This window comes from Lontra canadensis, unplaced genomic scaffold, assembly GCF_010015895.1.
Source record: "Lontra canadensis isolate GAN:19392208 unplaced genomic scaffold, GSC_riverotter_1.0 scaffold104, whole genome shotgun sequence".
NCBI classification, from domain to species: Eukaryota; Metazoa; Chordata; class Mammalia; order Carnivora; family Mustelidae; genus Lontra; species Lontra canadensis.
Genome location: NW_022631098.1, coordinates 2511545 through 2531876, shown reverse-complemented (window position 1 = coordinate 2531876; position 20332 = coordinate 2511545). Strand labels below are relative to the sequence as shown.

Below are 20332 nucleotides of genomic sequence, written 5' to 3'. Positions count from 1 at the left end.
AAAGGGGCATCAAATATTTAAATAATTTTAACTAATATATTTTACTATGCTTTCCATATGTCACAACACATAAAATGATGTCTTATTTCCTAAAAAGTAGTATTAATTTAAAATGTCGAATTTGTATACTAAAAAGAACATTGATTTTTTTTTAATTTTATTTTTTTTTCACTGTTCCAAGATTCATTGATTATGCACCATACCCAGTGCTCCATGCAATACATGCCCTCCTTAATACTTACCACCAGGCTCACCCAATGCCCCACCCTCCTCCCCTCCAAAACCCTCAGTTTGTTTCTCAGAGTCCACAGTCTCTCATGGTTTGTCTCCCCTTCCAATTTCCCCCAACTCACTTCTCCTCTCCTTCTCCCAATGCCCTCTGTGTTATTCCTTATGCTCCAGAAGTAAGTAAAACCATATGATAATTGACTCTCTCTGCTTGACTTAAATTTCACTCAACAGTTGCCTGATTTCAAGCTTTACTACAAAACTGTGATCACCAAGACAGCATGGTACTGGCATAAGAACATTGATTTTTGATTAAATCAAATATGGTTTTAAATAGTTCATACCTGTATTTTGCTTTTTCATGAACCCAGACATACTCAGGGTTTTTCAAACTCAAGCGTGCAAGATCCTTTACAGATTTGGTTTGTGTAGCTGAAAAGAGTAAAGTCTGACGTTTCTTGGGAAGGTTTTCAATAATAGCATTCATGGTATCAGCAAAGCCCATATCCAAGATTCTATCTGCTTCATCAAGAACTAAAAAAGAGAAAATTCAAGGTGAACTACAACATTTAAAATATACATTAGGCTAAATGTAAACTACTATTTAGACTGGATCCTAGAAGAGAAAAAAAGGACATTAGTGGAAAAACTGGTGAAATCCAACAAAGTCTGGAATTTATGTAATGCACCAACATCAATCAATCTTCATTCTGACAAAAGTACCACAGTCGTGTATGGTGTTGCACCAGAGGAAACTGGGGGAGGGGTATAAAGGAATTCCCTATACTATCAGTGTACTTATAAACCTAGAATTATTACAAAATAGACTTTTTTAAAAAAACCACATTTGGTAATATCACCATAAGTGGATATAACTTAAAAGATCAATTCTTAGCAATGTCAAATACTGAAGTGTCTAATTTCATATACAACTACTTATATTCTTCTGACCATTTTGTTTAAAAAAAAAAGGCTAGCTGTACTCTCTGGGTTCAGAACCCCTATGCCAATAAATTGTCTCAGGTTATTTCTCAGATGTTTTATTAAATAAATATTAAGATTAAAAATTTCTATCATTAAAATTTATGAAGTTTCTCTCCTAAATCTCAGATTGTTTCATCAGAAATTCATTAGACTCACCTAACATTTGGAGATTGGTAGCATGAAAACATATTGTTTCATCCATGTGTTGAAGAAGCCGACCCGGAGTGCAAACAAGTATATTTATGTTATTGATCCTCTCAGCTTCGTGTTTCAGATCCTGAAAACAGGTGTTTCTTTTGATTACACAGACACATCACTGAGCAGCCTGTGTATCAAACTGTAAGAGCCATGTGCATGTGTCATTTCATCATAACAATGTAGATACCCTACAAAGAGATATGATTCCCTCTTGTATTTCTGCAGCACATCCAAATTTCAGGGCAAATGAAAGCCCTAAGTGAAGGCCTAAAGAGCTCAGAGTGCATGAAGATCCTTAATTACAGCCAGGATCCTGAGGCCAAGAAAAATTTCCTATAAATGCTCCAACTTTTCACTTCCCTTTACATCTGCCAGAACTTACACTGGAATCACTGCCATTATTTAAGTCAGAGCCCAGAGGCCTTAGGGAGGCTCTGACACCATGTGTTCTCTACGTTCTAGAAGTTGTCTCCTTGAAACAAGAACCACAGAATGTTAGCTGTTAAAGATGCATGACAGATACATGAGTATGTGAAGGCTTATGATGCTACTCCTTCTTTGCATATATCTGCATATAAATTCAAGAACTCAAGTATTATCCTCACAGTCTAGAAGAGACTGTAGCACAAACAAGGACACCAGGTATACTAGCAGGAAGATCGGAAGTTGCGTAGCAGGTTCCACCATGAGCTAAAATCAACATTCCTCTTCTACTCCAGAAAGCTGGAGAATCAGACAAAAATGACTTTAAAACAATGACTGTAACAAAAAAACAAAAAAGGGCATTACATAATGATAAAGGGATCAATCCAAAAAAAGTGGATATATTTATACACCAAACACAGAAGCATGTAAACACAAAAAATATTAACAGACTAAAGGGAGAAATTGAAGTCTCCTAATAGTAGGAGACTTTAATACCCCACCTACATCAATGGGTAGATTATTGGGACAGAAAATCAATGAGGAAACATTAGACTTAAACAATACATTAGACCACATGAACTTAACAGGTATGTACAAAACATTTCATCTAAAAAATTCAGAATACATATACTTTTCAAGTATAAATAGACCATTCTCCAAGACAGAACACGTGTTAGTCTCAAATTGAAGACTGAAATCGTATCAACCATCATAGTGATACAGGCCTAATTCAAAAAAACAAGAAAAATGCCAAAATGAACAATTTAACTTTACACCAACAGGAAGCAGAAAAAGAACAGATAAAACCCAAAGTTATCAGAAGGAAAGACATAAAGATCAGAGTGGAAATAAATGAGAGAGTCTCAAAAGACAATAGAAGGGGAGCCTGAGTGGTTCAGTAGGTTAAGCGTCTGCCTTCAGTTCAGATCACCATCTCAGGGTCCTGGGATCAAGTCCCAAGTCCTGGGATCCAGTCCCACGTTGGGATCCCTGCTCAGCGGGGAGTCTGCTTGTCCTTCTCCCTCTACCCCTCCCCTCACTCATCCTCTCTCTGAAATAAAATCTTTAAAAAAAACAAACAATAGAAAATATCAATAAAATGAAAGCTGGTTCTGTGAAAAGACTTTTTAAAAACTGACAAACTGCTAACCATACTCATTAGGAAAAAAAAAAGGAAATCTCCGAAAAAAATTCATAAATGAAGTTACAGCCAACACCACAGAAATAAAAAGAATTAAAGTGACAACTAGAATTACATTACAACAAGCTGAAAATCTAGATAACAATAAATTCCTAGAAACATAGAACCTTCCAAGACTGAATCACAAAGAGACAATCTGAAAAGGCTGATTACAAGTAATGAAATCGAATCAATACTTTTAACACTCCCAAACAACAAGTTCAGGACTGGGCAGCTTCACAGGTGAGTTTTAACATTTAAAGAAGAGTTAATAGCTGTCTTCCTCAAATTTATCTCAAAAATTGAAGAGGAAGGCTACTCCCAAACTCATTTCACAGGACAAGCATTATGCACATACCCAAATCAGACAATAACGCCACAAAAAAAAAAAAAAAAGGAAAGAAGAAAGAAAACTATTGACCACTATCTCTGATAAACACAGATGCAAAAATCCTCAACAAAATATTAGCAAACTCATAATACAATTCCTATCAAAATACCAATAGCTTTTTTCATAGAACTAGAACAAATAATACTAAAATCTGTATGGAACCACAAAAGACCCTGAATAGCCAAAGCAATCTTAAAAAACAAAAACAAGGGGAGCCTGGGTGGCTCAGTGGGTTAAAGCCTCTGCCTTCGGCTCAAGTCATGATCTCAGGGTCCTGGGATCGAGCCCCACATTGGGCTCTCTGCTCAGCAGGGAGCCTGCTTCCTCCTCTCTCTCTCTGCCTGCTTATGATCTGTCTGTCAAATAAATAAATAAAATCTTAAAAACAAAAACAAAAACAAAAAAAAACCTGGAGGTATCACAATCCCAGATTTCAAGTTACACTACAAAACGGTAGTGATTAAAACAGTATATAATACTGGCATAAAAACAGACACAAAGGTCAAAGGAATAATACATAGAAGTCTCCCCACAACTATATGGTCAACTAATATTTGACGAAGTAGAAAAAGCTATCCAATGAGAAAAAGTTAGCCTCTCCAAGAATATTGGGAAAACTGGAGAGCCACATGCAAAAGAATTAAACTAGAGCACTTTGTTATACCATACACAAAAATAAAATGGATTAGAGACTTAAATGTTAAGACCTGAAACCATGAAATTCTTGAAGAGACCATAGACATAATCTCTGATGTCACCCATAGGAACATTTTTCTAGGTATGTCTGAAGTAAGGGGAATAAAAGCAAAAATACACTACTGGGACTATGTCAAAATAAAAAGTTTCTGCACAGCAAAGTTAACAAGTTGGCAAAACTGAGACAATCTATATAATGGGAGAAGATATTTGCAAATGACATATCTGATAAGCATTAATATCCAAAATATATAAAGAACTGATAGAACTCAATACACAAATAATCCAATTAAAAAATAGGCAGAAGGCTATCATTTTCCCTTCTGCCCATTTTTTAATTGGAAGAATTAGAAGAAGCCATATGGATGGCCAACAGACACATGAATAGATCCTCAACATTACTCATCATCAGGGAAATGCAAATCAAAACCACAATGAGATATGGTCTCACACCGGTCAGAACGGCTAAAATCAACACAAGAAAAAACAGGTGCTGACAAGGATGTAGAGAAAGATGAACACTTTTGCACTACTGGTTGGAATGCAAGCTGGTACAGCCACTCTGGAAAACAATATTGAGGTTCCTCAAAAAGTTAAAAACAGGGGCACACAGGTGGCGTAGCTGGCTAAGTGTTGGAGTCAATTTAAGCTCGGGTCATGATCTCAGGGTCATGAGATTGAGCCCCATGTGGGGCTCTGTGCTCAGCACAGTCTGCCTGTCCCTCCTCCTTCTCATCCCCCTCCTCCAGCTTGTGCAGGCACTCGCACTCTCTCTCTCTCTCTCAAATATATAAATAAATAAAATCTTAAAAAAAAAATACTAGAAACCTTTGTCTAAAGAGCCCTTCAGAAAACAAAAAAAGTTAGGGGCACCTGGGTGGCTCAGTGGGTTAAAGCCTCTGCCTTCAGCTCGGGTCATGATCCCAGGGTCCTGGGACCAAGCCCCACATCGGGCTCTCTGCTCAGCGGGGAGCCTGCTTCCCCCTCTCTCTCTCTCTGCCTGCCTCTCTGCCTACTTGTGATCTCTGTCTGTCAAATGAATAAATAAAATCTTAAAAAAAAAAAGTTAAAAATAGATCTATCCTAGAATCCAGCAATCTCACTACTAGGTATTTACCCAAAGAATACAAAATACTCATTCAAAAGGATACATGCACCCTGAATAGCAGCATTATCTACAAAAGCCAAATTATGGAAAGTCCAAGTATCCAACTGATGAATGTATAGAGAAGAGGTGGTATATATATACAATGGAATATCACTCAGCCATTAAAAAAAAAAAGAAACTTTGCCTTTTGCAATGACATGGATGGAGCCAGAGTATACCATGTTAAGCTAACTAAATCAGAGAAAGGAAAATACTTTATGGTGTCACTCATATGTGGAATTTAAGAAACAAAACAAATGAGCATAGGAAAACAAGAGAAAGAAAGAGAGGCAAACCAAGAAACAGACTCTTAGCTACAGAGAACTGATGGTTAGGAGGGAAGGTAGGTGGAGAGATAGGGAAATAGGGAATAGAGATTAAAGAGTATATTTATTGTGATGAGAAAAAAATGATAAAAAATTTATTAGCAAACCAGATCTAACAATACAAGAATCATACACCACGATCAAGTGGGATTTATTTCACAAATGCAAGAACAGCTCAACATCTGCAAATCAACATGATACACCATATTAACAATACAAAGGATTAAAATCATATGATCTCAACAGATGTAGAAAAAGTATATGACCAAATTCAACAACCACTCATGATAAAAATTCTCAACGAAGTGGATATGAAAGGAACATACCTCAATATAATAAAGGCCACATATGACAAACTCAAAACTAACATCATACTCAACGGTAAAAAACTAAAAGCTTTTCCTAGCCAGAGCAATTAGGCAAGAAAAAAAACTAAAAGGCACCCAATTGAAAAGGAAGAAGTAAAACTGTCACTATCTGTTGATACAGGATACTATATATATATAAAAAACCCTGAAGACTCAACCAAAAAAGTATGAGAACTAATACATGAATTCAGTAAAGTCACAGATATAAAATTAACATATAGAAATCATTTGTGTTTCCATATGCTAATAACAAGCAATTAGAAAGAAATTAAGAAAAGAGTCCCATTTACGATTACACCAAAAAATAATAAAATACCTAGGAATTAACAACTAAAGAGATAAAAAAAAAATACCCATACTCTGAAAACTTTAAGACACTCATGAAAGAAACCGAAGACTACACAAATGGAAACATATCTAGAGCTCATAGATAGCAAAAACATTGTTCAAACGTCCATACTACCCAAAGCAATCTACAGATTCAATGCAATCCCCACTGAAATAACAATGGCATTTTCACAGAAATCGAACAAACAATTCTAAAATTTACATGAAACCACAAAGAGCCCAAAGAGCCAAAGCAATCTTGAGAAAGAAGAACAAAGCTAGAGGTACCACAACCCCAGATTTCAAACTGTATTACAAGCTATCATAACCAAAACAGTATGGTACTGGCACGAAATAGACACAGAGATCAATGTAATAGAATACAGAGCCCAGAAATAAACCCACACATGTATTAAATTAAATTACATATGTAATCTGTGACAAATGAGAAAGGAACATACAATGGAGAAAAGACAGTCTCTTCTATTGATGGTGTTAAGAAAACTGGACAGATACATGCAAAAAAAGTCAAAATGGACCACTATCTTTTACAATACACAAAAACTAGAAATGGATTAAAGATTTGAACATAAGACCTGAAAGCATAAAACTCTTAGAAGAAAACATAAGCAGTGATCTCCTGGCCTTAGCAACATTTCTCCTGATATGTCTCCTTAGGCAAGGGAAACAAAAGCAAAAATAAATTATTAGGACTTCATCAAAGTAAAAAGTTTTTGTACAACAAAGGAAACCAACAAGAAAATGAAAAGGCAACCTACTAAATGGAAAAAGATATCTGCAAATGACACATCTGATAAAGGGTTACTATCCTACATATATACAAGATACGTAATACCCTATAATATTCTATTTATATATAATATATATGTCATATGCATATTATATATATAAAGAACTTCTACAAACTCAACACCAAAACACCAAACAACCCAATTAAAAAGTGGGCTTAGGACTTGGGTATTTTCCCCAAGACCTACAGTTCCCAAAGATATACAGTTTCCCAAAGGGAAACAGGCATATGAAAAGATGCTCTAGGTCACCAATCATCAGAGAAATCCAAATTAAAACCACCATGGGGTATCACCTCACACCTGCCAGACTGGCTAACATCAAAAAGAAGCAAGCATTGGTGAGGACATAGTGAAAAGGGAACCTCTGTGCACTGTTGAGGGTAATGTGAACTGATGCAACCACTGTGGAAAACAGTATGGAGGTTCCTCAAAGAAATTAAAAATAGAACTACCATACGATCCCACAATTCCTGTTCTGGATATTTATCCAAAGAAAATAACACTAATTCGAAGAGGAATGTACAGCCCTATGTTCACTGTAGCATTATGTACAATAGCCTAGATATGGAAGCAACCCAAGTGTCCATCAACAGGTGAATGGATAAAAAAGATGTGGTATATATATATATAAAGGAAAATTACTCAGCCATAAAAAAAGAATGAGATCTTGCCACCTGCAACAACATGGGCAGACCCAGAGAATATTATGCTTAAGTGAAAGAAGTCAGAAAAAGACAAATACCATATAATTTCACTTACATATGGAATCTAAAAAAAAAAAAACAACAACAACAATAAGCAGAACTAGATCCATAAATACAGAAAACTAACTGATGATTGCCAGAGCAGAGAGGGAAAGGCAAAATGGGTGAAACGGAGTAGAAGATACAAGCTTCCAGGTATGGAATAACTAAGTCACAGGGATGAAAGGCAAAGCACAGGGAATATAGTCAACGGTACTGTAATAGTGTTGTATGGTGTTAGATGGTAGCACTTGCCGTGAGCATACCAGAACATATACACTTGTTGAATCAGTATGTTGTACACCTGAAACTAATGTAATTATGTTAACTATACTTCAACCTAAAAAATAAAGATAAAAAAATTTTAAACACCGTCTTCCTTTCTACTGCTGCTGACCCAGCAAAGTTCAAAATTATTCAAACTTTTACATATTTCCTTAAAAGGAACTAGTCCAAATACTCAAATGGTACCTTTCTCAAGTAAATTCACATATAGATTTACAGGCTGTTTAAGTTATATTAATCTCAGAGAACCTGATCAATTCAGATACCCTCACAAAAACAGACTTTCTGGACCTTCAAAATTGATAAGCAGAACTCTAGAAGATAGTGACCCCACCATGATGCCAGCCTACCAGTCTAAATAAAATCTTCACCTCTTTCCTGTCAACTGCCACATTGCTCCAATATAAGTTATAGAAAAAAGAAGGACAAGAGAAAAGAACAAACCTTTCCACCAATGATGAGACCAGCGGAAAAGTCATGATTCTTTCCTACTTTCCGGAGAACCTCAAAGGTCTGATAGGCTAGTTCTCTCGTAGGTGATATAATCAGAACCCCCAGCCCATCCGTTGACGTCCACTGGAGACGATATAAGGCTTCCAGCACCTCAAAAAAAGACAGCAAATTTGTGTTTAGTAAGTCCCTTCAGGAGGCAGCATTTTGATTCCGAACTGACCCTGCTCCTCCAAATCAAAGAAAGGCACCTTCCAAGCAGAAGACATATCAGTCACAAGTGTCATCCAATCAGAAAGAAATTCTTTGCTTTGTTTTTTCTTTTTCTTCCAGCCACCAGATCCCTCAAATCATAGAAGGAAGGGAACATAAACCTCACAGCAGGTCAGCTGCCACCACAGCCCTGTCAGCAGGAGACTGGCCATCAGTGAGAGGGACATGCAGCCCTCAAACTATTAAAACAGGTTTTGGAAAAATATCTGTCACCATTTTCTGAACAGAAACCACATTAAACTTTCATCTGTATAGTTACTGTAATTATACAGTGACTGAATTTTCTAGTTGTAGAGAAACACCGTTATGAAAAATTGGATTTAAGGGGAAAATGGTTTTGCAATACTTGGAACAAAAACTCAAATGTGATTTTCCTAAGCCAATTGTTTTGTAGGAATTAAATTATGAGACCAAGTGCTTAACTGAGATATAAGTAAATTCCTAAGAGGCTCTATTGTTTTATTGCTCAAAACGACAGCTATCAATGACCTGGAAAATTCTCAATGAATCACCCAATCTCCTTCAAGAGAGCATACTTCAGCTTTATTCTAAATGAGTAGCAAGTATAACATGCAACTGGCAGGTCTGCAAGCATGAGCACATAAACAGCCTCTCCAGTCTGCCCCAGTGGCCCTACAACAGTGCAGAACCATGCTCACCTGCCACCCTGGAAGACACACAACCTTCAGGAAGTAAAGGCTTGTCAAGGCACAGTAACTCACTCATTCAAAAAGTTACTGAGTGCCCGCCATGTGCCAGGCACTGTGTTAGGACGGAGGGAATACGGCGGACAACAGGACAGTTGGGGCCCCTGTCTGATAAAGTTCACATTCTAGCTGAAGAAATCCAACAGGAAACAACTCTCCAGATAATGATTTCTACCTAGGCACAGAATGTTTTAAAAGCATGTAACAGAGGACCTGACCCAATATAAAAAAACTTACTTACTGGAACAAGGAAAGCCAAAGTCTTGCCAGATCCTGTCTTGGCAGCTCCAAGAACATCTTTACCTTGCAAAGCCAAGCCGATGGTCTGTTTCTGTATCTCAGTTACCAAACGGTACTGGGCTTCTTGCAAACCTGCCAAGGTGGAGGGGAGGAGAGTGACACTTGAGAAAATCCCTGTAAAATAAGAGTATGGGCTAAACTGTGCCCCCTCAAATTACTACATTGAAGCCCTAACACCCATACTCAGAAACAGGGTCTGTGAAGTGGTGATTTAGTTCAAATGAGCCCTGATCTGAAGTCATTGGTGTCCTTATAAAAAGGGGAAAGTTGGAAACAAAAAGAGACACCAGCGGTATGACTGCACAGTGGGACAACCACAAAAGACACAGCAAGAGAGTGGTCATCCATAAGCCAAGGAGAGAGTCCTGGAACAGACCCTTCCAGGACGGCTCTCGGAGGAAACTAACCCTGCCAGCATCTCCATCTTTGGACTTGTAGCCTCCAGAACTGTGAGAAAATTCATTTCTGTCATTTAAACAACTCCTACCTCCCAGTCTGAGATTTTGTTCTGGTGGTCCTAACATGCTAATATAAAAGATGTCACTTTTGTCTTGTTCATTTTAATTAACATAATAGATTTTATTTTAATTACTGAGAGGCCCAGCATCTTATTTTTTCACTACTGTTCTTTAACTAGTCCAGAAAGAGGGACGCCTGGGTGGCACAGTGGGTTAGGCATCTGCCTCCGGCTCAGGTTATGACCCCAGGGCCCTGGGATCAAGCCTCATGTCGGACTCCCTGCTCAACGGACAGCCTGCTTCTCTCTCTCCCTCTGCCTGCCTCTCTGCCTACTTATGTTCTCTATCTTTCTGTCAAATAAATACATAAAAACTTAAAACAATACTCCAGAAAGCATGTGCTATGGTGAGTGCTGTGAAGTGTGTAAACCTGGCGATTCACAGGCCTGTACCCCTGGGGATAAAAATACATTATATGTTTACAAAAATTTTTTAAAAAAATTAAAAAAAAAAAATACTCCAGAAAGCATGAGAATGAAAAATCAGTAAAACTTGAATGAATTAGGGGCCCCTGGGTGGCTCAGTGGGTTAAAGCCTCTGCTTTCGGCTCAGGTCATGATCCCAGGGTCTTGGGATCAAGCCCCGCGTCGGGCTCTCTGCTCAGCAAGGAGCCTGCTTTCCTTCCTCTCTCTCTGCCTGCCTCTCTGCCTACCTGTGATCTCTGTCAAATAAAATAAAAAAAAAAAAAAAAAAAAAAAAAAAACCTTGAATGAATTAATATTGTTTCTTGGTGTTAAAGGTTCAAGATATCAAGATTATTTGCCAAAATAATATCTTTCACATTAAATGCTCTAAACTTTTTGCCATTTATAAAAAACATCGAGAAACCCAACATGTCCCAAAATCACCATACACCTACCTTTCAATGTTTTTTTGGACAAGGGGAAATCTGAAAATCTTGTAATTTCATTTACATTTATCTGAAAAAAGAAAAAGGAGACAGTGTCAGTTAAGACAAAAAAATGTACCACATAATTCATCTGTTTCACAACAAGGGCATTTTTGGTTCTACATTGTGCTGCCTGGCTAGTCCTTGGTACTACAGGATTGAATTCAACCATCACTTCTAATTAAAAACCATCATTCCTTCTAGAATGGAATATGCTGTAAGGAAGTTGTTGTGAATCAAAAATACAAGCTTGTGACAATTAAAATTGGTTAAAAAAAAAAAAAGACACCATCTCATTCACTCAAAACACACACACACACCACCACCACCACCACCACCACCACCAACCTCCTTCACCTCTGAGAACACTGTAAATCACCACCCATCAATTTTAGGAAGAAACTCTACCTTCAGTCCATCCTTCAAAGAATATTAAGAAAAAAGGGGCAAAATGACTCTAAGCCACAGAGCACAATGACAATACTTCTATTTACACACTTCATAGAACAGACTGAAGTTAATTGGAGAAATGTATCTTGTTAGCACAAATCTTTTCAAGTTTTAACCATCAATCAGTGGCATGCCAAATCCAACCTGACAACTCTTCATTTGGGGGTACAGTGAAGGAGGGAGCATTAACAATAACCACAAGAAATGTCTCAGTCACACTCTGAAGCCACAATAAGTAACATTTTGCCCTTTACCTTTACATTATCTAAATGTTCATTACTGATGTTCTTCATTAGCATAAACCCAATTTTCTGAATTTCATTTCAGCTACTCAGGGGAATTACTTTATTACAGATGCTGAAAACAGGAACTCCTATTCAGATCTGGGAATATGCTGCCAAATTATTCATGATTCACAAAAGAGAAAAGTTGCATTTGTGAGGTTCATTTGTTTAAATTACACTCCAGGCAGTAAAGGGATGACAACTTTTATTTCATTTTACAGTCTACATATCATCTTTCCCAAGATCCTTAAGATAGCCCAGATGGGGTTATCTCTGTCCTCACACGCTGAAAACACGAATATTAAAAACATTGCCTTAATCCCTACAAATCATTCCAGAGAAGAGTGAAAAGGAATAATCAGTGTACTCACATTAGAAAGGGAAAAGTTCGTTAGACTATCCTGTCCCATCTGGGAACCTTAATTAGAAGATAAATCTCCCAAATACAACAACAAAATTAGAGGCAGTCCACCCATGCACTTGTGATATGATCAGATGAAAAGCTGTTTTCACAAAGAAGAGAAGTCATACAGGAGGAGCTAGATGAGTGACACACTGGTCAGCCTCCATCAGAGACACAGCACAGGCAAAGTAGGAAATACTGCACATCTCTCTCTAGTCTTCTGACCTCCTAATGGAAAGTCTGGAAGAATGGAATTGTCCCAGCACTCTGTTGGCCATTACAACATAGAGCTATACAAGGTATTCTTAGAAAGAAGTCTAAGAAACAGAAGGAAATTTTTACTCCATTGATGAACTACAACAGGAATCAGCAAACCATGGCCCAATCCAATCTGCTGCCTGTTCTTGCAAACAGTTTTCCTGGAGCATAGCTACAACCACTCATTTACATAGTGTCTATGTGGTTATGACAGAGAGCACGTGGTCAACAAAGCGTAATACTTACTATCTGGCCTATTCCAGAAAAAGGATGCCAACCCTGTTCCGGAAGGACAATTACATTCCAAGGAATATTTAGAACTCACAGAAGTCAGCTATGGTTCCTACGAACAAAATAACACTGTATCTCCCCTTCAGCCCTTTCACTCCTGGGGCGCCTGGGTGGCTCAGTGGATTAAGCCTCTGCCTTCAGCTCAGGTCATGATCTCAGGGTCCTGGGATGGAGCCCCACATCCGGCTCAGCAGGGAGCCTGTTCCCCCCCCCCCCCCCCCGCCGCCTGCATGTCAAATCTCTGTCAAATAAATAAAATAAAAAAAAAAAAGTCACTCCTGTCTTCCAATGTTCACATGCCTTCTACAATCTGTATCACTCCTCTAAAATCAGAGAACAGATGTTTCAGTGACAGGACTTGTTCAGGACTTCCCATCACAGGCGGGAAAGCTGGAGGGGGTGGAGGGGAGAACAGGGTGCATACCACTGACCCCCCCTGTACTTCTTCCAACTGTCTTCTCACAACTCTCGTTTCTCACAAAAGTGAATGATGCTTTCATATCCTCAAAGCTGGAGAAGAAAAAACAATGTCCTACAATGCTCCACCTCCTGCAGTCACGACAAGAAAAGCAATCTACTTCAAACCACACCAAATTCTGATTAAGGGGGGAAAACGTGGATTAGAGCGCAGGGTTCCCATAGAGCACTAGCTGATTACTATCCAAGAAAGTCTAAATGAATCCAGGCGCAGAGATGGAGTCACTCAGCAACAGGGACACAGTTGCTGAACTGAAACAAAAAGCTCAGCACTTCTCAGTAAGCTCCAATCCCCCACTCTCCATTGAAACCCCAACACACACACTACGCGGTGGCCTTAGAAACAAAGCACCCAGATCTCCGGCTGCAGGGAAGCCCGTGGGCAGATGAGCAGTGGCCGATCCTCCAGAGGCACCACTGACAGCACCATGCTCCCCGGCTGCCCCGAGGGCTGCTCACTGTAGCAGTACGACGACAGACCCCGGTCTGCAGGACCAGAGACCAGAGACTCCCTTAAGGGCAAGTCTGGTTCCAGGATACCCCACCAGCAGAAGCCTGCTTTGACTGTGCTACCGCATGAGACTCTTCCTACTGGCTCCTCCTTCAGTCCTCCATCCTTTCCCTATTTCTGTTCCTTCTCGTTCACTTCTGCAGACACCCCCCCCCCCCAAATAAATCTCCAATTCACTTCATCCCAACTTGGTATCTATCTCCCAGAAGACCTAAGACCTAGACTACAACACAAGTCTCCAACCTGGCCACAGCCTTCACAGCCTTTACAGCTTGGCTGTGTTCTCTAACTGCTCCCAGACACTCCCCACTGCTTCCAGATAAGGCCTCCAAACATGGCCTCTGTGTGAATCTCCCACAGGGGCTGAAACAAATGAGCACTGACAGTGACTTAAACCAACATAAATTTATTACCTCACAACTCTGAAAGTCAGAAGTCCTAAATGGGTCCTCACTCAGTTAAAACTCTTCCTGGTGACTAGAGAAAATCCACTTCCTTGCTTTTTCCAGCCTCCACAGTCTGCCCACTTTCTTGGATTGGATCCCTCTTCCATCTTCAAAACCAGCCAGCAACAGTCTTCCCATTTTCCTCACCTCACAGCATCCCCACACATTCCAGGGCTCTTGGGTCATCACACTGGGCCCACCTGGATAATCCAGAACCCCCTCTGTTAAGGTCAGCTGATCAGCAACTTCAATTAACCTTTGCCATGTGACTTATTCATAGGCTCAGGGTGAGGATGCAGACATCTTCTAACTCCTACAAACTGTTGACAATCCACCTCTGGCCCTCTTCTGCAACCTCATCTGAAGCCAGTTCAGGAATACATACCACACTCCATGGAGTATGTCCCTCTCAAAGAACACCACATATTTTCACATCTTTTTGTATATCCCTGCGTTGCTCCCTTCATATACAATGTTCTAGCCAATCTTTTCTATCTGGAGAACCCATGATTCAAGAACAAGCTCTACTCATGGCTACCACAAACTGTTGCACGCTTTGTTGCACAAAGGCATATGGGGGCTAAAATCCAGCTCACACTCAGATCCACAAGCCAGGCCTGAGGCTGCAACCACAAGCAGAAAGGGCAGCATGCCCAGAGGAAACACGTCTTTCTCATTCACCTAGCCAGAAAGGGCAGGTACAGAATAACCCAACCTCTTTCCCACTAATTACACCACCCTCAAATTCCGCAGCACTGTAAATATCTAGGATTCTAACATTTATCAAAATGTATCAACCCCCCACCTCTGTAGGGACACAGACATATATTTTTCCCCATCTATTTTGACGTAGAACTCAACAAGTGCTTTGTCAAACTGTTCGAAATGTTTCTGAATCAAACTGTTCAGTGTTTCACCAGTAAGGCTACTGAACACCACCCCTGTATTATAAACATGCTGTAATAATAGTTTAATGCACAGACGCTATCATCTGAGGAACCCTGCAGTGAGGGTCTGCACCTTAGTTACCTAGACAATAACAAATCCGCTATGATTGTATTCTAGAATTGCTAGCCCTGGTGTTTGATTTCACAGTGCATTTCTTTCTTGACAAAATCTTAAGAAAATATTTCTAAGATTAAAAATAAATAAATAAAACACAACAATACTGGAAAAGGTTCCTTCAGTTTAGTGAAAAGCTTAGAATTTAAACATTCATGAGGTGCAATGCAGTAAAGCGTAGTGATCTGGCGCTCTGGCATCAGACCTAGACCACCTGAGTTGGAACTTTTCCACTACTAGCTGTTTAAGCTTGCAGAAATTATTTAACCTTGCTCTTCCTTAAAGCTTCTCACCTGGACAATGGAAACCGTCTCATAGTGTCATCTACTTTAAGGATATGGTAAGTCAACACGTAAAAAGCTTCTTAAGTCTTAGTAATTATAATTCAAACAAAAGACCAAAAAGAATAGACCTATTTTACCAACCAGAAGAAAGCCATCTGGAAAAGGTCCTCGTGCACCAAACAACACCCGAACACTAAGCACCTACTCCAGGACAAGCACTGTGCTACCAATGACTGGGAAGCACAAACGTGAGGGTATTAAAGGTTTCTGACCTGCAGGGGTTCATGATCTATCGGGAAAGTTAAGGAAAAGGCTAAACAAAGGAGCCAATCATCACAGCCTAGTGATAATTCTGTAATAAAAGTGTATACAAAATGCTACAGACACACAGCAGCCTTAACCCCACCTGAGAAGGTCAGGAAGAGAAGTTTAAATCTTGAAGGACTGGGAGGTGTTCCTAGAGTGGGAGAATGGGGGTGCTCACTGCAAGTGGTAGAAACATCAACTACCAGGACAAGAAACATCAGGGAGCGGGATGACTGGGTGGCTCAGTCAGGTAAGCAACGGACTTTAGCTCAGGTTATGATCTTAGGGTCCTGAGATCGAGCCTCGTGTTGGGCTCCTCACTTAGCCAGGAGCCTGCTTCTTCCTCTTCCTCTGCTCGTACTCGCTCTCGCTCTCTCTCTCAAATAAATAAGTAAAATCTTGGAATAATCTTAAAAAGAAAAGAAAAAGCAGCATCAGGGAGCACAGCCACTTCATGAAACTACAAGTTGTTCTCGCGTGTATGCTTACACACACCACTTGGTTTACATGTATTACCTCTTTGAGCCTTTCACTACTCTGGGTAGTTACTAACCTCTGCTGAACCAAACAAAGTGAGACTCAGAGATATTAAGGAGCTTGGCTACTCAAAACCCAAACTGGGTGAGATTTAAACCAAGTCTGCCTGACCACAAATAAATTACTGTTCCACCGGAAGAGGACGTGTTGACACATGAAAGTATTTGACCATTTTCCTGAAAGTAACTGAGCCAAGGGAGGGTTTTAATCAGGAATAAGATGATTGGATTTTCATCTTGGAAAGAATCACTCTGCCAGCAATACAGAAGATAGATTAGGGGGATAAGGCCTAAGGGCCAAATCCAGCCACCAGTTTTCCTAACTGAAATTCTGCTGGAACACAACTATACCATCTGTTTAAGTATTTCCGTAGCAGCTTCTGTGTTACAACGGCAGAGTTGAGTAGTTCCACCCTCCTGAACTGCAAAGCTGAAACCATTTATTATCTGATCCTTTACAGAAAAAGCCTGCTAATCCCTATTACAAGCAATAGTTACTGTAGTAATCCATGCAAGAGATGATGGGGCCTGAACTTAGGCATGGGGTTGGGGGGGGAGCGGTGGAGTAACATTTAAAAAATGTTAAGAGGCAGAGGACATCATCAGTGTGACTGACTGGATGTAAGAGTGCTGAGAGGGAAGTCTCTAGGATTGGATTACTCCCTAGGTTTCTAGCTCAGCAGTCTGCTTAGATAGTGGGGCTGGCATGTGGTGGGCCAAGTAACAGCCCCAAATATCTCTACATGCTTACCTCCAGCACTGTGCGTATTATCTTAGATGACAAAAGTGATTTTTGTCCAGGTCATTATCAAAGATCTTGAGGTGGGAAATTATCCTCAATATTCTGGGTGGGCCCTAAATGCAATCAGAAGTATCCTTATTTTAAAAGAGCAGAAATAAATTTGACACAGAACCACAGGCAATGTGTCCACGGAGGCAGAGACGGAAGTGATGCAGCCACAAGCCAAGGGAATGCAACCACCAGAAGCCGGAAGTAGCAAGAAATGGATTTTCCCTGAGAATGTCCAGATGGAATATGGCCTTGATGACACGCTGATTCCAGCCCAGGGAAATGGACTTCAGACTTCTGCCTTCCAGAACTATGAGAGAGCAAATTTCTCTTCTTTTAAACCATGGAGTTTGCGGCAATTTTTTACAGTGGCAAGAGGGAACTAACACAAAGGACTGTGAATTTGGAAATCAAAGCTAATGAGCTCAGTTTTGGACTTGTGTATTTAAGGTATCCTGGCAGGCAAAGACATCCAGCACAGTCAGAAAAAAAGAATATGAACTCAAAAGGGCTGAGGGTAGAATACAAAAAAGGAGTCACCAGTCCACAGGAATAAGCATCGCAATTACACAAAAGAAAGAGAAGCTGAGACTATATTCCTTAAGCAACTCCAGCTAAAGAAGACTCTAAAATGCAATCTAATCGTACTTTACAATGGTTTTTTAAGAGGCTGTGCATACAGCAATAGAAATAACGTAACAGCTAATATATTTATATGTATCAGGCATTGTACAGAATGCTTAACATGCTTCTTACTAACTCCTCCCAACAACTTATAAAATAGATATTATTATGATGTCTTTTAAAGGCAAGAAAAGGGAAGCAGACAGAATAAATAACCTGCCCAAAGTCACTCATCTGATGATCAAAAGCCAGGATCAAATTATCATTTATCTTAACTCAAAAGCCCAAACAAAAATAAAGGTTATCTACCTAATCTTACTGTTGACCTAAGAGTCGTTTAAAGGAAAGCTATACCAGCATGACACTTGATGACTATAATTCCAGAAATGTCCCCTATATTAAATCCCTGATTATACTGCGCACTAGAAGAGGGCAATCACTGACAGGCTGAGTGAGGTGGGTGAAGGCAAACAGACGAGGTTGTGGGGGCCGGGGCGAAGGGGCAGGGACCCTGCCAAGGAGACTGAGGGCCGGGGGACAGGGCCAGAGGTTAAAATGATAACTACAGGGCTACTCATCTGAGAACACCCACCACAATGCGGGATGGCAGGTGGCAGAGACGCACCAGGAGGCCAGCTTTCCTGTGCCAACTCTTGTTCGGGGACGGGACCCAAGGAGAGAAAATGAGATAAGCACAGGAAGGCAGGCAGATGATGTCGAGTCTGCGGACCTGGCACGATGGTCAGAAGCCAAGGCTCTGGACTTGGAAAGACGCGGGTCTAGGCTTCAACTCCACACGACCTACTAATAGGGGAGCTGAAAACAAGTTCCTCATCTTCTCGGAGCCTCAGTGTTCTCGCCTGTAAAATGGGAATATGACCCACACCACAGCTCGAGTCCCATGACTAATGGAAAGCACACGGTCAGTGGCTGAAAACACCGGTGTCGTTACCGCTACTGTCGTGAATACTACTGCGAGTACTCCCTGCCCTTAAGCGCCGCTGCATTTCCATCACTTCGTCAAGAGCAGGGTGGCGAGCCGGGATGGCCCAGAGGCCTTGTCGGCGGCGCCTGGCGGACCACCTGTGGGGCCTCGGCGGGACCCCCACCAGCACCTGTCACCCCAGCGCCGTCTCCAGCCCGCTGGACTGCCGGTCTGCACCCCCGCCCCGGCCCCCGTGACAGAGCTCCCATCGCCGCCGGGCCTCGGGGCCCCGCCGCTGGCCGGCTCCCCCGCCCCAGCGCCGGCCTCACCTTCTCGTAGTTCTGCATGAGGCGGCTGATAGCCTCGCGCTCCACCTGCCACTCGGGCTTCTTCAGCTTCTTCCTCAACTGCTTCTTTTGGCTCTGCTTATGGCTGTGTTTCTTCTTCCAACGGTTAAAACTCCGCACCGGGTCGGGCCGGCCTCCCGACCCCCGAGACTCGGCAGTTTTGCCCATCGCGGCAGCGGCGGAGACAGTCCAGACCGCCCCCAGACACGAGACACCTCAGGCCGGGCGGAGAGACTGCTCTGAGGAGACACGGAACCAGCGTGGGGAGAGAGAGGCGACCGCGCGTGCGCGGAACCCGGAGCCCGCCCCCGAGCTTTTGAAACCGGGGCACGCGCCATTGACTGCAAAGGCAAAGTGGACGCTGATTGGTGACTTGGATTCCGCAGGGCGTAGTGGGCCAGCCGCGGGGAAAGGGAGGCGGAGCGATCTGAGGAAGAGGGCGGGCTAAAGGAGGGATTCCAAAGCACGCCGGCTCTTTAAATGGACGCATGCGCACAGGTTCCTGTGGTGACGTCACATTACTTCATCGCTGTGAATACACGGGTACCCTGGGTTTGCCTTGGCAAAGCGTGCATACGCACGTACGCACACACATGCACACACACTCACTCACTCACACAGATGTGCACTCTCTGTGAATTATAATTGTGATCCCCATTTTGTGTTTTTCAGCCCAGTAAACTGAAAAACTTGCCCAAAGCTCTAAAGCTATTTAATAACCTCCGATTTCAATCCGAGTCAGGATACCACCCTAGTAATAAAAAATGAATATTCTGTATTCTAATGTCCGTCTAGGTTTTCCCTTTTATCCGACCCCTCAGACTCTGCTGCAGCAGCAGGGAACTGAAGCGGAATCCAACTGAATTTGCATTAAGATGCAGTTGGGAAGACAAAATGAAAACTAAAAATAAAGAATTGAAAGAAAAGTTATTTGCAAGTTGGTCATTTATATGACTTGATCTTCGGTGAATTTTTTTTTAATATTTTATTTATTTACTTAGAAAGAGAGAGAGTGAGAGAGAATGAAAGGGGAGAGGGTGGGAGGGATAAGCAGACTCCCTGCTGAGCAGGGAGCCCATGGGGGACTGGA

At 41.1% G+C, this 20332-nt stretch overlaps 1 protein-coding gene across 1 annotated transcript in view; it reads right to left on the bottom strand.

The window, feature by feature from the left end:
* Positions 1-19489, bottom strand: part of DDX10 (DEAD-box helicase 10) — a 268604-nt gene extending 249115 nt beyond the window's left edge. The window contains exons 1-6 of the mRNA XM_032838466.1: positions 19225-19489; positions 11219-11279; positions 9783-9913; positions 8556-8714; positions 1369-1489; positions 573-762 (exon numbers count right to left, since the gene is read on the bottom strand). Of these exons, the coding sequence (XP_032694357.1) occupies positions 573-762; positions 1369-1489; positions 8556-8714; positions 9783-9913; positions 11219-11279; positions 19225-19410 (848 nt within the window). The 5' untranslated portion in view covers positions 19411-19489. The remainder of the gene's footprint in view (positions 1-572; positions 763-1368; positions 1490-8555; positions 8715-9782; positions 9914-11218; positions 11280-19224) is intronic.
* Between the last annotated feature and the right edge of the window lie 843 nt (positions 19490-20332).